Source organism: Microcebus murinus, chromosome 19 (genome assembly GCF_040939455.1).
Source record: "Microcebus murinus isolate Inina chromosome 19, M.murinus_Inina_mat1.0, whole genome shotgun sequence".
NCBI classification, from domain to species: Eukaryota; Metazoa; Chordata; class Mammalia; order Primates; family Cheirogaleidae; genus Microcebus; species Microcebus murinus.
Genome location: NC_134122.1, coordinates 44950878 through 44967117, shown reverse-complemented (window position 1 = coordinate 44967117; position 16240 = coordinate 44950878). Strand labels below are relative to the sequence as shown.

Below are 16240 nucleotides of genomic sequence, written 5' to 3'. Positions count from 1 at the left end.
GCATTAGGAGTCGGTGAGACCTGAGGGCAGGCTAACAAAAGGAATCCCTTGCCCTCCCCAGTTGTCCTTCCAGATTACAGACTAACCAGCCAGGCTCCCTGCCCCTGCGCCCACTGTCCACCCACCACTCATCACAGAACAACCTTTCTGACATGTCTCTTCCATCACATCATTTTGTTGCTTGGAATCCCAAGGCTGTTCTCCCACCACAAAGACTCTAAATTCCTCAGCCTGGCCGTCAAGGCCGAGCTGGCCCCACCTTCTTACCCAAATGAAATTCCCACTCCACCCCCACGGGACCCTTGACCCAGCCAGGTCGGTTTCATCTCTGTGCTACAGATCACCTTGTCCCCACTGTTGGAATGCAATCCCCTTCCCTTCCACATTGTTTACGACCCAAGTCGCATCTCCTCCAAGGAAAGTCCTTAGAGAAACCACCCCAGACTATTTAACTCTTCAGTATTTGCCAAAAATAGGCAGAGTGTTCATTGCACGCTGTGAATAGGAGTTGCATGAAAAGAAACGTGAGTTAAATAAATCTCAGCAGGTTTTTATACTGGAAGGCTTTTAAATCTTTTAATATGGTCTTATACACGGTAGACCTCCCAAAACAGAACACAATATGCAGCATCTCCCACTCATGACCATTTAAGGAATATCTTGTAGGATCAATGTTCCAAAGACCACACTTTAGGAAACTGCTTATTCCACAACGCTCTGTAGCCTCTCAAAACCACCGTCACATAGTTTATTACCTTATCATTTCCTTGTGACTTCATGAGTACTAATTCATTCCTTCAAATAGATTCGAAGTGTTTGGAAATCAAGAAAGGTCTTGCGTGCCTCCTACTCTGAACAACGCCAGGCAAAATATACACATTCAATAATACTTTCTAACTAATTGATAGGGCAGGGACTTTTTGTTTGTCTAAGTCTTCACTGTACACTTCACAGTGTAATAAAACAACAAAGATAAAATCAATAGTAGATGCTGATGTCCTGATTTTTTCTTAGCCCAAGAAAATCAAATTTTTAGCAACATCGTGACATTAATAGAAAAAGCACGAAACTCTAATGGCATACGCCACAAGGAAACATCAATTGCAGTGAGCCAAGGCTGCACAGAGAAAAGGGACTGTGATTAAATTTAGCAAATCAAAAGATGTTTTTCACTATCAGTAATGATTTGAATAGTATAAAGAATGAAAGGAAGTATAAATCACAATCCCTGTAATTGAAGGGTTTACATCTAATTGGGGGCATGTGACATAGTGATAAAAAACTACTAGGCACTACCATAAAATATGTGGGCCAAATGCTAAGATTATCTAAACATCCGGGAAAGGGAAGGGTCTCTCTGGACTGAAATGGAGAAAGCTAAGAGGAATCTTCAGCTGGCCAATGGGAGATGAATTGGAAGAAACGGAGAGGAGATAGATAGTAAGCAACAAGGGTCAAAAAACCTGGAAAACAGAAATATCAATATCTGACCTGTATATTTCAGAAGAGTCACAGAATAACAGCTTAAAAAGAGAGAAGCTCAGAGAGGTAAGTAGTTTGTTTAAAGACGCACAGTTGAGCAAGAAGACAGGATTGAAACTTCTTTCAGGTCTGTGCCCTGTCCATTAAACCACAGAGCCATGAGGGATCACTAACTCATGGAAAGCCAGACTCTCATAGGAGCCACTCCCACCTACCCCACCCTGCTTCCACTGCCTCTCCCACTGTTTCCATGCAGAGACGGCAAGGTGGGTAAGGGCATGCACTTGATAGACTTGGGTTTTATCATTTACTTGCTGTGAAACAACACACAGGTAGATTTAACCTCCCAAGCCTTCATCTCTGCATCTGCAAAATGGGATAGCAACTGTATCGATCTCATGGAGCTGTTAAGATTAAATGAGTAATGACAGAAAGTGCTTAGCACAGAAACTAGCGTATAGAACAGGCATCCTCAAACTACGGCCCGTGGGCCACATGCGGGTGTTTTTGCCCGTCTGTTTTTTTACTTCAAAATAAGATATGTGCAGTCTGGCCCTCCAATGGTCTGAGGGACAGTGAACTGGCTGTCCCCGTTTAAAAAGTTTGAGGACCCCTGGTAGAAATACCTTACTAAATGACAGTTATTAATTCCACTCGTTTGCATCTTCTTAAAATGCTTTCCACTCTCCGTCTCAAATCTATCAAATCTGAGAGCTGAAAGGGACACCATAGAATGAGCATAAGAATCAAAACATCAATAGGACATGGATATCTTGGAGGGTAATAACTATAAAAATATATATATGTGTAAAACAAGAAAAGGTCGGGTGCGGTGGCTCATGCCTGTAATCCTAGCACTCTAGGAGGCCAAGACGGAAGGATTCCTCAATGTTAGGAGTTGGAAACCAGCCTGAGCAAGAGTGAGACCCTGTCTCTACTAAAAAAAATAGATAGAAAGAAATTAATTGGCCAACTAAAAATATATAGAAAAAATTAGCTGGGCATGGTGGTGCATGCCTGTAGTCTCAGCTACTCGGGAGGCTGAGGCAGTAGGATCGCTTGAGCCCAGGAGTTTGAGGTTGCTGTGAGCTAGGCTGACGCCATGGCACTCTAGCCGGGGCAACAAGACTAAGACTCTGTCTCAAAAAAAAAGCAAAAAAAAAAAAAGAGGAGAACAAAAATAAGTTAAAAAAAAGAATAGAAACACCAAGAGAAACATGGCCAATTAAGGAACACACTGTATGACTATGAAGATCACTGGGCACTTGTTCAGAAGGGACAAACATGAGCAGAGGCAGAAGCAAGACTCCCAGAAGGTTGAGATGACAGATGAGGATGGAGGGGTACAGTTTGATGCCCCAGTGGAGAGGATGGAAAGATGGCCTAAAGAGTTTGAATTTTATCCTATATGCAGGGGGGAAAAAAGTCACCTTGCAGAACTTCTAAACTACAGAGCACTGTGAGACAGAAGCAGACAGTGGCAGTGGACAGGAGCAAGAATGAAAGGAAGAGGACTGATAGGGAACTAACTGGTCAGGCACCAAGTGACCAGCTGACCAGGCCCTGACAACGTGCCGGGGCTGAGGCACCAAGAAGGAAGACCCACTGCCCAGGAGGCCCAAGGTACACAGAGGGTGATTAATGGATCCCTTCCTTGTGATGAAAACTATACCAGCTCTGATGCTGCTTTCTGGAAGATCTATTTCCTAAGGCTTGTAAAACCTTAAAGTGAAAAAAGTTGAAGGACAAAATTAATTATCATTAAAGCCGAGACCAAATTCCTCCACTTTTAACTGCATATTTGCATAAGAAACAGAAATCCAGATTTCTCGGGTGGGCTCTGTGTGGATTAAATTTTGCTCATCCACAGAGTGAGCTTAAAAACACCATGGCTATAAAGTTCACATAATTTTCCAAGGCAAGGGCCTATTTCTTTCGTTTGTTTATTTTCATCTATAGCTAACAGGATCAATAACACCCTCATCAGTCAGCATTTGATGTGCTCATGAGGTCATTGAAATTTTCTTGGCTTTCCCTACAAGGATCTGTGAGATGCCAAAATGAAGTGCGCTCTCAAATTTTTGTAACTTATCTCATGATTAATAGAAATAGCTAGAACCTGGAACCCATCTCATTCCACTTCATGCCTCAAACGCAGTACTTTTTGACAAATATTGACAATAGCAGCTTTGATTTTTCAAAGCTTCATCCTCCCACCAGCCAGCCTGCTGCAAACACACATCCCCGTCTTCTCACACTTCCTAGCAGCTCTGCTAATAACTCTATCAAAGGCAGAGAGCTGTTTCATTTACATGCTGTCTAGCCAGAGACATGGCAGATGCCTCGGGGGTCTTATCAAGATGCTCACTTCATAGTTTCCTGCCATGATGAGTTTAGCAAACTTCCTTGATCCTGCAACGTTACAGCGCTCTCCAATGTTAACAAAGTTGGTGTACGGTCCAATCTTGAAGGACTCTAGACCTTAAAAGGAGAAGCATTTTGAAAAATTTCTGACAATGCATATGGATGACATGAGACAGACAGACACAAATATATTCAATAAGAAAGAAGTTACTATATCTTAGCGCATCTGAGCGGACAGGAAATCCAACATGGAAACAGGACCACAGCCTTCCCCTCTAGGGGGATTCAGACACAACAAACGCTATTTATTACAGCTATGCTTACAAGCTGAACTCTCAAAAGAAATATTTCGGTGTTTTATGTTGCAAATATTCCTAAAAGACTAAAAAAAATACTATCTCTGAGAAAGAAGGAAAAATTATCATCATATCCCTATTTAACCAAGAATCTGGGGCCAAAGCCATGGAGGAAGTTAGAATCAAAAAAGGTAGTTCCACCAGCATCCACTCAGATAGCAGCTTGAAGCTGGGGGTGGGGGTACACTTTCCTACTCCCACCAACAACGCCTTCAGAGCTTTAAGTAAAGATCAAGTATCTCTTTGATCCAGAGGACTGGAATCCGTAACTACCGAGGCTGCACTGGGTCATGAAGAAGGACCCAGTTTGACACCCGGGAGGCAGGAGTCACTATGGCAGGTCCACCACTAATGAGCTGGCGCTGGGTAAGCCAGCTGGACTTTTGGTGCCTGTGTCCTTATCTGCCAATGGGTAATAATATATTCTGTGTCGCAGGCCAATTTAGGGGCAAATATCAGATAATACCTGTGGATATATTACACTGAAGTGCTGGGACTACAGGTGTGAGCCACCACACCTGGCCTTCTGAACTGTTTTTGTTCTATATTTAAATACCGTGTTTCCCTGAAAATAAGACTTACCCATAAAATAAACCCTAGCAGGATTTCTAAGCATTTGCGCAATATAAGCCCTATCCCGAAAATAAGCCCTAGTGATGGGCGTGGCTACACAGCTATCTGCACAACCCATGCATTTAGTCTCTGAGCGGTAAAGAAGATGAGCAGCCCTTCTCATCTGCCCCATCGTGACAGCTACTATCCCAGAGGTGACCAGAAAGGTGGGAGCAGCCCCACCAACAAGGTCGGCTCCCCCTGTCAGGCCCCGGCCATCCTGATCCAAATTTGGATCCAAATTTGGATCCATAATGATCCAAAGCTGGATCATTATAAAACTATTCTAGGCTGTTTGTTCACTGAGACCATCACGTCCCAGTTTCGGCTATGAATTCCCTTCCCACTGGAATGATCCTCCAGGCTTGGCCTTCCATGGCATCCATGATCCTCGCAGGACAGGCAAGCAGGGATGCCAACATTTAAATGCTGAAGAGTTCTCCTATGACCTCCCTAAAAGCATCCCACACAAAGCACTTCTGATCTATTATGAATGTGAAGCATCTGTGCATGCTGCAAGCTGAGGCTTTGAGGGGAAAGACTCCTCAGTGAACTGAAAAGCAAGCGGGACGCTCCGCGTTAGGTATTGTGTGTCTCCAGGGGGAAGAAGGAACGCTGTGGCTGTCATTTTACTCAGCACTGTGGGCCTCTCTCACCCCCCACAAACACCAGGGGATAGGGGAAAAGCTTCAGCAACCAGTCTCCTACTAAGCCCAGAAAGAATAACACATCCCTGAAAATAAGCCCTAGGGTGTCTTCTTGAGGAAAAATAAATATAAGACCCTGTTCTTATTTTCCGGGAAACACGGTATTAGGAGAGGCAGTCTCACTGGGTGGTTATAGGCAGGTTCTAGGGACAGAAAGCCTTGGGTTCAAATCACTTACCTGACTGAAAAACCCAGGGCAACTTCCCACACAGTCTCTGAGCTTATAAAGTAGGAATAGCAAAGTATCTGCTTTACAATGTTATTGTGAAAATAATACTGGATAATGTTAATAAGCACAAAATTAGCATCTGCAATCATAGCTGTTGTGGTTAATAAAAGAAAATGGCTTATAAGTCCTTTGCCAAGGCACTGGATAAGGAAAAAACAGATAGGAGAGAGAGGAAAATAATGAATGTAAGCTGGATCATTATAAAACTATTCTAGGCTGTTTGTTCACTGAGACCATCACGTCCCAGTTTCGGCTATGAATTCCCTTCCCACTGGAATGATCCTCCAGGCTTGGCCTTCCATGGCATCCATGATCCTCGCAGGACAGGCAAGCAGGGATGCCAACATTTAAATGCTGAAGAGTTCTCCTATGACCTCCCTAAAAGCATCCCACACAAAGCACTTCTGATCTATTATGAATGTGAAGCATCTGATAGGAAAGCCGCACTTCTCTCCAGTCTGCAATTTATAAAAGAACAATTTTCAAAAGTGTGTTTAGTGTCATTCTTTTAAAATCTGATTGAAGGTGACTGTTAAAGCAATTTAGAGATAGTGCAGGAAATTCAAGTTGAAGAAGAATTCTTTTACATATAAATTCTAAAGGAAGTCATATGTAAATGCCTCTCTTGTTTCAGTTTTGGCAAAGGTTAAATATTTTTATTGTTAGTGCTTGCTTGAAGTAATGCATAGCTTTAAATTCTAAGAATGAAATAAATAAAGCTTCTTGCTACATCTGACAAAAGCCACTTTTTGGGGGGAGGGAGAGTAACATAAATCATAAATCCCACCTCTAATCTCATCCTCTGCCTTCTGGAATATAAAAAGAAAAAAAAGGGCTAACCTGAACATAGTCAGTATGTTTATTAACCCAACTTCACACTCACTCATTGGGATTATTCTGTGCAATATGTTCTGACTGAGAAAAGTTACACTGCTTTTGCTGTCACTTGTATTTTATTTCTTTCCATAGAATAACATAAGAGATGATATTTCAATTTAGAAAGGTCTTAAATTCAAAGCTATTAGAGAATGTAATTCTCCACGTGTTATCTGCAAGTTCTCTAAAAATCATACTTTTTTTTTTGCTTAAAGTTACCATCTAAAATTTTATGAAAGTATTGAAACAAATATATAAAATTTAGTTATTTTTCTAACAGTTGGCATAATGACTATTTTACTAATGTTCTTTCTTTGAATGCCAAAACTCATGCTTACAGGATTCTGCTGAGAACTAACATAAAATAAATATTGCAACATTTTCTAAAGAGTTGACACATGGCAAATGTAAGATTACAACAATAATATTTTGGAAGCAAACAAAATTTTCTAGCAAGGTGTTGCTGCCATTACCAAACACTGGGCCTTGGCAGTTTGGAATTTTCAATAACTAGTATCAACCTGACAATTAAAATTGTTAGGTTGTGTCCAAGAGTATGTTTTCAAAACAGTGCACGACAGAGACAGAACTACAGGGCTCTCATTCTAACCAGGGGTGCTAACTGGGCAAATCACCTGCACTTTCATTCACTTTTACCCTGAAGTTGATGTGTTCTCATTCCCACCCTGCCTGGCAGAAAAAGAGTTCTTCACTATAATTCACTTAAGTGCCAAGAAAAATATGTATTCTTCTTTGACCTAATAAACAAGTTCTTTGGCACAAACATCACTACCACTTAGAATAAACATATTAAATACATTCTACAAATGGCTTCTGAAATCACAAACACCACATCTTCCCGACTTACCAGATAGTAACATATGTCCTTCAAAAACAGTGGCAGGTGGAATTCTAGGCTTACAATCTTTCACAGCTTTGGCAATTTCCCTGAGTTGAAAGAGAAAGCACTAGATTCATTAATTCAGAATAAAATAAATTTAATGAAACTAATTTGAAGCAATGAAATTAAGTCTCTTTAATGTAACTATGCATATAATTATAAACCTGCTTCCAAATGTGCAGCAAGAGTTATGCCTTTTAGTTTTCTCAGTAATGTAGAAAATTAATCTATAAACTTTAATTTTTATGTGCCTGCCCAGTCGGCTGTGCATTGGCTATGTCATTTCTGCTTTCAGGGGCATGAACCTGGAGCTACCTGATTGTTTGCACAAATGCAGACAGCAAACCTCCTCCCCTTCTCCGAATCCACAGATGTCCTTTACTCTATCAAAGCCACACACAGAACATGTCCTTGCTTCTTAATAGTTTAACAGAAAAAAAGCTTCAGCTTTGAGGAGGAGGGGCAGACAGGAGTAGAGGAGCTAGGGGCAGAGGGAATCAGGCCGTGCAGATCTGTTTTTACTGCAGCACACACATGCATGGAGTAAGGAGGGTGCAGAGCAGTAAAGCAACATGATTGCTCCCAGACATTTATTTTCGTCATTCACACTCTCCTCAACTTTATCAGCTTTAATGAATCATGTCTTTGATCAATCAGGAAAATCTGGGTACTCCACTAAATTTATCAGCACCAGGAAGAACTGCTCACTCTACTGCTTCCAAATCAGTAATGTGGATGTCCAAGGCAAAGCAGCAAATTTATATACAGATAGATATAAACATAGATACACATAAACACACAGAGAAATTTAAGACAACTCCTCTTTTTTTAAAGAGGAAATGACCTTAACAACCAAAAGAGGTAGTCTGTGATCCAAAGATAAGCTATATTCAACTACTGATAGCTTTCAGATATTATTTAAAAGATGTTTTAAAAAATTATGTTTATTAAGAGTCTATAGCCGGGCATGGTGGCGCATGCCTGTAGTCCCAGCTACTCGGGAGGCTGAGGCAGTAGGACTGCTTGAGCCCAGGAGTTTGAGGTTGCTGTGAGCTAGGCTGATGCCATGGCACTCACTCCAGCCTGGGCAACAAAGTGAGATTGTTTCAAAAAAAAAAAAAAAATTAAAAAAAAAAAAAAAAAGCCTATCACAGAAGTCACCAAAAGCAGTGAGCTATTAGGTCATTCCGCAGAGTGAACATATTATACGCATGAAAGCAGATGTGGAACAGTGAGATGACTGGCTCAAAATACACTCATCAGTCACTCTAGGGAAAAAACAAATACAACCATCCTAACTATATTCTGTTTCACTGAATTCCAGTCTTCCTGTAAGCCACGAAACTGTCAGGAATTAAGCATACATGGCCATGCTCTTGTTTCACTCCCTTCCTTCATACGCTCACTTGAAAACATGAATTAAGCAACAACTGTGTGCCAGGCAAGGTGAAGACACTTTCCTTGATCTCCAGATGCCTGTCGTCTTGCTGTGTTCCCCTTCCACCAGAAAACTGAATGGAAGAATGTATTTCCCCACGAGAAATACAAGTTGCCCCTCTTTGAGCATGCAAATATTATTCAGATATTTAAGAACAGAATATCAGGATATCTGGGATTTGCTTTTACCATATTGGGGGGGGGGAGTTAGGATAGATAAAATAAGAACTGCAAAACACTGAAAATTATGGCAACTATGTGTAACGCATATAGAGATTCATTTTATTATTTCTCTACCTTTACTTTTGGAATTTTTCATAATATAAGGCATTTAAGCTTTCTAGGGCTGCCATAACAAAGTACCACGGACTGGATGGCTAAAAAACAGAAATTTATTTTCCTATAATTTGGAGGCCAGACATCTGAGGTCCAGGAGTCAGCAGGGCTGGTTTCTTCTGAGGCCTCTTTCATGGGTCGTAGGTGGCTGTCTTCTCCCTGTCTCTACATGGTCTTCCCTCTCTGTGTGCATCTGTGTCCTCTTCTTACAAGGACACCAGTCATATTGGAATAGGGTCCACCGTATAACCTCATTTTAGTTTAATTATCTCTTTAAAGGTGCTATCTCTAAATACAGTCACATTCTGAGATACTAGGAGTTAAGACTTCAACACAGAAATTTGGGGAGGACACAATTCAGCCCATAACAAAAGGTAAAATATTAAGAGGTGACTATTACCTGATATGATCTGGTGTCGAACCACAGCATCCACCAACTATATTGACCAAGCCATCCATAGCAAAGTTCTGCATTTAGGAAAGGCCAAAGTTTCCATGAGTTCATCTGAATTCTAAATTCAACACCATCAATTAAGCATAAAAGCCATTTACATTTCCTGAATATCTAAGACTACACTAAAAAGAGAGCTAAACAAACTTAACTCCGGATATAAAGATGTCACATGCCCTAGATATAAGAACAAACACAGAGAACAGTTCAGATACTATGAATTCCTCTATACATTTAAAATGCAATAGGAAATTTATTTGCCTATCTAATATTAAACAATTTTTATCCATTATGCTGAGCTGAATAAATGTGAGATGGATAATACATTTTCAAATAACATTTAAAATGACTGGGAGGCCAAGGCAGGAGGATTGCTCGAGGTCAGGAGTTCGAGATCAGCCTGAGCAAGAGTGAAACCCCATCTCTAAGTAAAAATAGAAAGAAATTAGCTAGACAACTAAAAAATATATATAGAGAAAAAATTAGCCAGGCGTGGTGGCATGCATGCCTGTAGTCCCAGCTACTCGGGAGGCTGAGGCAGAAGGCTTGTTTAAGCCCAGGACTCTGAGGTTGCTGTGAGCTAGGCTGATGCCACGGCACTGTAGCCCAGGCAACAGAGTGAGACTCTGCCTCAAAAAAAAAAAAAAAAAAAAAAAAAAAGTGAGTATCAGCTTTTACATTTAAATTAATTTAAAATTTTCTAAACAAAAATTAAGCTCCTCTGTCACAATGGTCATGTTTCAAGTACTCCAGTTACAACATGTGGCAGTGGCTACATATAGGAGTTTAACCATAGGCTAGTAAGGGAAGGACACGGTAACTGAGAGACAAAGTCAAGTATCTAAGAAGTCAGAATATTGGAAAGATCCTCTACATAAGATATTGAAATCATAAGAAGTCAAAAACAGTTGAAAAGAGACTATCTGTGAGACAGGAGCTAACAATTTAAGGAATGGGGGGGGGGGGGGGAGGAAGGAGACCCAGGTGCCAGCAATTGAGTGCAATAAGGAGCAGTGGTGGCTAGTATGGTCTCATGACCTAGGATGAAAAGATGTCAGGTACACGGGAAAGCGGGAGAGTGACGGAAATGACAATGGTGGGCCAGACAGACACTCTCCACCCAGCAGTTTGAGGAATATATGGGGAAGAAGCCACCACTTGGGAGGGGTGCAGAGGAAGTCTCAGAGGTGAGCCAAGTCTCCATTAGTTTGAGGTAGACTCGATGGGAATTTTCCAGTAGCCACCAGTGCCGGCTGAGGATAAGGATCAGAGCTGGCCCTTCCCAGGTCTCTACCACCTTAATTCAGAACAACTAATCTTTTCTTTGTTACACAGACAATGGGATTTCTTTGGAGAAAAATTCTGTTTCTAAATATTTTAAATCTAAATTTCTATCTATCTCGTAAAAACCCAAGTGAAAGAGGATCCCTGACCTTCAGGTGTTTGGCCATCATAGAAGGCGTTTCATCATAGTCACCAAAGGTGTTAGGAAGACCTGAGAAAGGATATTTCAGCCATTATTGGAAAGTACCTTAACAAATATACATCATATTTTTGAAGGCTTTAGGTTAATATTAACAGTTATAAAATTTTATATTTACATTAAATGGTGATTACCTGCAAACATAAATAACAATACATAATATTAACATAGTAAGCACAGAAATACCACACTTAAAAAAGAATCACAGAGGAAATAAACTTAATTTTTTTTCCCATTTGAAGGAAAAGATGCACTGCTATGTCCTTACCAAATGGAAATTCTTAGTACCTAGCTGCTTGGGGATGGGGGGTGTAAGAAATACTACCTTTGAACTAAGCAATTAACATGCAGTCAAAAACAAACAAAAATCAACCAGTCTTCTTTCAAATACATTTTCCCAAGTAAGACTTTAGCCTGGCTGGGCCGATGGTAGTGGGTTATCAGAACTTACTAACATTAGGGTCACTAAAGTTGGTATTCAATCCCCCACTGCTAAATTTGACTGGCTTTAAAAAAAAAACAAAAAAAACAAAAAAAACAAAGAATTCAACAAGCCATGATTTTTAAAAACAATAAAAAAAAAAAAAAAGAAGACTTTAGACTCTATCCAGTTCCCTGTTTTATTTATTATCCCCTTCTAGTTACTTATTCCTGGTGGGAAATAAAAATTTATTGTGCATTAAAATGTATATATTTGGAGAAAGCAGGCTGGAAAATGATTTTAGCTAAGTAGCTAAGCAGTGCTCAAAAACATTCACAGGGAAATCTGGTTAACCCAAAACAAATTACCAATATTTAATTGGATGGTTTGAGAATTGTCCACAAATATCTTCAGAACATTTACATACCGTAAACTACAAGTCCTAGCTTTTAGAAAAGGAAAACGGTAACAATATATAAGATTCTTCTTTCACTCTTCTGCTACCAGAGTGGAACCAGAAAAGGACCCCCTCCCCTCTCCCTCGCACTCATCTCTCTGGCCACATCCATTCGGCAGGACTGTCACCAAAAGCAAGGCTCTAGTCCTTATATGACTAGGCTCATTCCTGCAAGTTATGTCCTATTCAAAGGCTTTATGCTAAACCAAACTATTCTTTCAGCTCTAAAAAGAAACACTGGTCTAAACTCAAATACTTCTCATTTGGAAAATTCCTTTTGAGTGCCAACTATATACCAATATCTGCAAAACAAATTCTTTTAATGAAGATCTGTTATCCCATCTACCCATATCTTGTGTATTTGTATCTCCCCATGTGTGATGCCCCTGAAACACACACCTGCATTGGGATAGCAGAGGACATAGGCTGTTGTACATTTTCCAATGGTTTCAATAAAGGGTCTCATTTCAGCTGCACCCAGAGCACAATTTAATCCAATGCTGGAAAAACACAGAGAAGATATTAGAAGTATCATCTCTCATTCAAAATATCTATGCATATAAAGTTATGATAAAGAGAAGAAAATATCTAAAGCCAAGTGGACATTTCCTAATTCAAAGCATCTTTCTTCAACTATAGTCAAAGCCATCTCACAGAGGTCTCCTGTAGCACTGAGTATTATTTTTGCCCATTTCCAACTTCATATAATCTTAGCTTAAGAACCCTGTCTATGGATGTCACTCCTTAAATAAGTTCACAGATTGGCTAGTGGTTTATTGTAGGATAGAAATGCCAGAAAACTAGCACTGCAAAAAAAGATCTGATCTGAGAGCAATACTTAAGGAACAGGAAAAGGAAAATCTTAGAAGTAGAAGGAACATGAAATGGCAGAAAGAAGCCACCCTGGAAGTCCAGAAGACCAGGACTTGGTTCCTACTCCGTAAGTAGAATCCCTGCTATAAGATAGGGCCCCTAAGGTCTTCCAGAATTTAGGAAACAACTATGAAACTATTGGACTGTATAATCGCTTATTTTACTTTTTTTTCTTTTACTATGATTCCTAAATGCAATCTAGTATCCTAGATTGGATCCTGGAATAGAAAAAGGACATTAATGGAAAACTGTTGAAATCTGAATAAAGTCTGGAGTTTAGTTAACACAGGTTGAGTGTTCCTAATCTGAAAACTCATCTGTTGAGTTCTCCTCATCTGTTGAATGAGGATAATAATACCCAATCAGTTCTCAGGGTTATGGTAAAGTTCAACCTAAATATGGTATATGAAAATGTTTTATAAACTATATGTTACTGAAAGCTCAGCCACTTGTCCATGAGGCCAAATCAGAAGAACAAGGACATGTGGTTGGGGGAAGAGGAAAGAGACATTTTATTATTTTGCCAGCAAAGGAGAAGCATAAAGACTCATGTTTGAAATGTCATCGTCCTAATAAGCAGAAACACAGAGCCTTTAAAGAATGGGCTCTCAGCTTCAGGCAATTACTGTTCAACTACAGTTGATGATTCTGATCGTCCCATCTCTGCTGAAGACAATCGTGTGACTTCCACCTAGGACCTCCCTTTACCAGGTCTGGGCTGGGCCATCTCCTTTAGCACAAATAACAAAAGACTGATCCTGCCCCTCCCAACCACTGGTTAGAGGCAGGGATGGAGGTTTTAGTTCTCAAAAAGGAGTGGAGGATGTTTTAAAGAGATGGAAAATATATTTGCTGTTTTTTTCAGGCCATTCCCTCTTGTTACATGTTCCTCACTCTCAATATTTCCCTTCCCTATCTATGGGGGGAGGGGGTGACTACTCTGTCACACTCCCACCTCAGCCTCTTAAGCAGCTGGACTACAGGTGTGCACCAACTGTGCCTGGATGCCATGATAATTGTAAAGATAAAAATATAAGCTTTAGAATTCCCACATTATTCCAAGCTAGTGTGTTTCTGGGTGCCCCATAAACAGGGAAGGTAATTGCCCTAAAAATGTAAGCGGCTGATAATAGCTTTCAAGCGTTACCCAGCCAAGCATAGTCTTAACTACAAGAAGGATACCCACAGACAAATAGGCAGCCATCTGGCTGACCCAGGAGGTGTGAGAGCTGCCCCAGGAGGTGTGAGAACTCTTCCCGTCCCTCAACTGACCCTTTTAGGCAGTGGTCTTCCGAATCCCTTAGGGAAAGGTCTGAAAGTACTTAAAGGAAGTGGTACAGTGGCAATATGTGGAAGCAGTCCCCTCCCAGGTCACAATCCGTGGCTATCAGACAAGATCCCCACAAAGGAAGGGAGTCAAGGAAAGACAGGTCACTCACCAGAGAGGGTCTGCATGGGACACGCTGACGACAAATGCCTCTCCTATCTGTCCCGAGAGAGTCCGCCCACTTTTATCAACAATTGTTCCTGAAATCTGAATTAATAAAGCAAATGAAGTCAACAACACAGACTTAAGAATATAACCACAAAAACAAAATAAAACAAACCAGCCAACTTTCTTTGTTCTTTCACGGGGAAGACAAGGGTGGAGCTCAAACTCCAAGGCAGCACCTTGGTGACGGTTGGAACAGACACGTGCCAAGCGACTGGCAGAGGAGGTGATAAGAAACAGGAAGGGGAAGTCACAGAGGCAAAAGCAGTGACCAAAACAGCTTTAGAGCTCACAGGTCAAGATCCATTAGGGGCGGCTTTCCCAGAGTTACCTCAGGTTATCCTGACTACCTGCTGGTAAACATCTGACTTAGCTAACACCCTGGTTTGGATTCTACTCTACTCTCACCAGGCAATCTTCAGGACTCTCACATAGGTCTGCCTGTTGGGTCAATAAATTGGCAGCCTGGTGTCTTCAGCGACAGCTACATGGCAGCCAGCAGGCAAGGGCATCCCTTCCTGGGCCCTAATAAGACTGATGGTCTTTAAACCTTTGGCTTCAGAGGACCAATACAGCTGGGCTTCTTTTGAACAGCCTGCCTTCTACCAGCCACTTCTCGATTCATGTTCCTGGCCTCTCCTGAGATAGGACAGTTACTGATCTAGAAGTGGTGGCAGGGAGGTGAACAGAAGAAGTTTAAGTAGGTGGTTTCTAAAAGATACCATCAGTAGATCTACTCTACAAGGAAAGAAAAAAAACATAATAAAAGAATTTATCATGCAAACATTTCAGAACTTACAAATACAGGCCGGGGAGCGTACTTTTCTTCAAAAAGTTTCTGGAGTGCAAACACGGCTGCCTGTCAGGGGAAAACAGGAAGATCTTTATTTCCAAAAGACTGTGTCTACGGTCAGTCTAACTGCCCGATCAGAATGCTCCCTTATTCAAGACCTCTTCAGATAAGATATACATAGAGCTCTCTGGGGAGAAGAAAACTGTCTTCCCTATAATGCACGGCCCCAGAAGCTCTTTCTCAAGTATGATACTATACATATTAAAATGAAACAAACTCTGACAAAGTTCACTTATAAACAAATATTTCCTCTGTGGAGGAGCTCTTCTTTCTTCCTTCCCTCTCTCAATAAAAATCAACAAATAAGTACATTATATTAGAAAGCTCCCGCCTTCCACATCTTTTCATATACACGGCAGGTAAATGAACCAACAGTGAGTTTAGGGAAGATTGTAAAAGTACAAATCCCATGTTACTCTGTGCTGCTCAATCCACGTTTTAAGTTCTAAGGACCAGATCTCTCTTTTTATCATTATGTTTTTTGATTCTAAGATGTGAATGTTTTCACAATTTTTTGAAATCAGAATGCAACCTGTAATTACTGTGTACCTTCTCTATGATGGTAGGGTTTTTTTAATGGAAAGTTATTAAGTCAAAAATATCAGAATTTCCTTTCTAGAACTAGACACATTCATCCTAAAAATCCTATGGAAAACAAACATCTAAGAATAGCCAGGAAAGTTCTGGAAAAAGGGGAGGGCGTATTGAAAAACAACTAGGCCTACTGGTTACTGAGACATATTCTAATGTTATAGTAAATAGTCAGTATCACATCAGCAGATAGATTACTAGAAGAGAATAGACCCAAATGCACTCTGGAATTTAGGATGGTAAGGGTGACATTCCACATCATCCCTGTCACTGGGAAATAATAGGATGTTTAATAGATGGTGTTAGAAAAACCAAATAA

At 40.6% G+C, this 16240-nt stretch overlaps 1 protein-coding gene across 2 annotated transcripts in view; it reads right to left on the bottom strand.

Moving 5' to 3' along the window:
* Positions 1-16240, bottom strand: part of MTR (5-methyltetrahydrofolate-homocysteine methyltransferase) — a 100762-nt gene that overhangs the window by 63115 nt on the left and 21407 nt on the right. For both annotated transcript variants that reach the window (XM_075995500.1, XM_075995499.1), the window contains exons 7-13: positions 15277-15336; positions 14425-14519; positions 12512-12612; positions 11185-11246; positions 9701-9768; positions 7495-7574; positions 3851-3963 (exon numbers count right to left, since the gene is read on the bottom strand). In XM_075995500.1, the coding sequence (XP_075851615.1) occupies positions 3851-3963; positions 7495-7574; positions 9701-9768; positions 11185-11246; positions 12512-12612; positions 14425-14519; positions 15277-15336 (579 nt within the window). The remainder of the gene's footprint in view (positions 1-3850; positions 3964-7494; positions 7575-9700; positions 9769-11184; positions 11247-12511; positions 12613-14424; positions 14520-15276; positions 15337-16240) is intronic.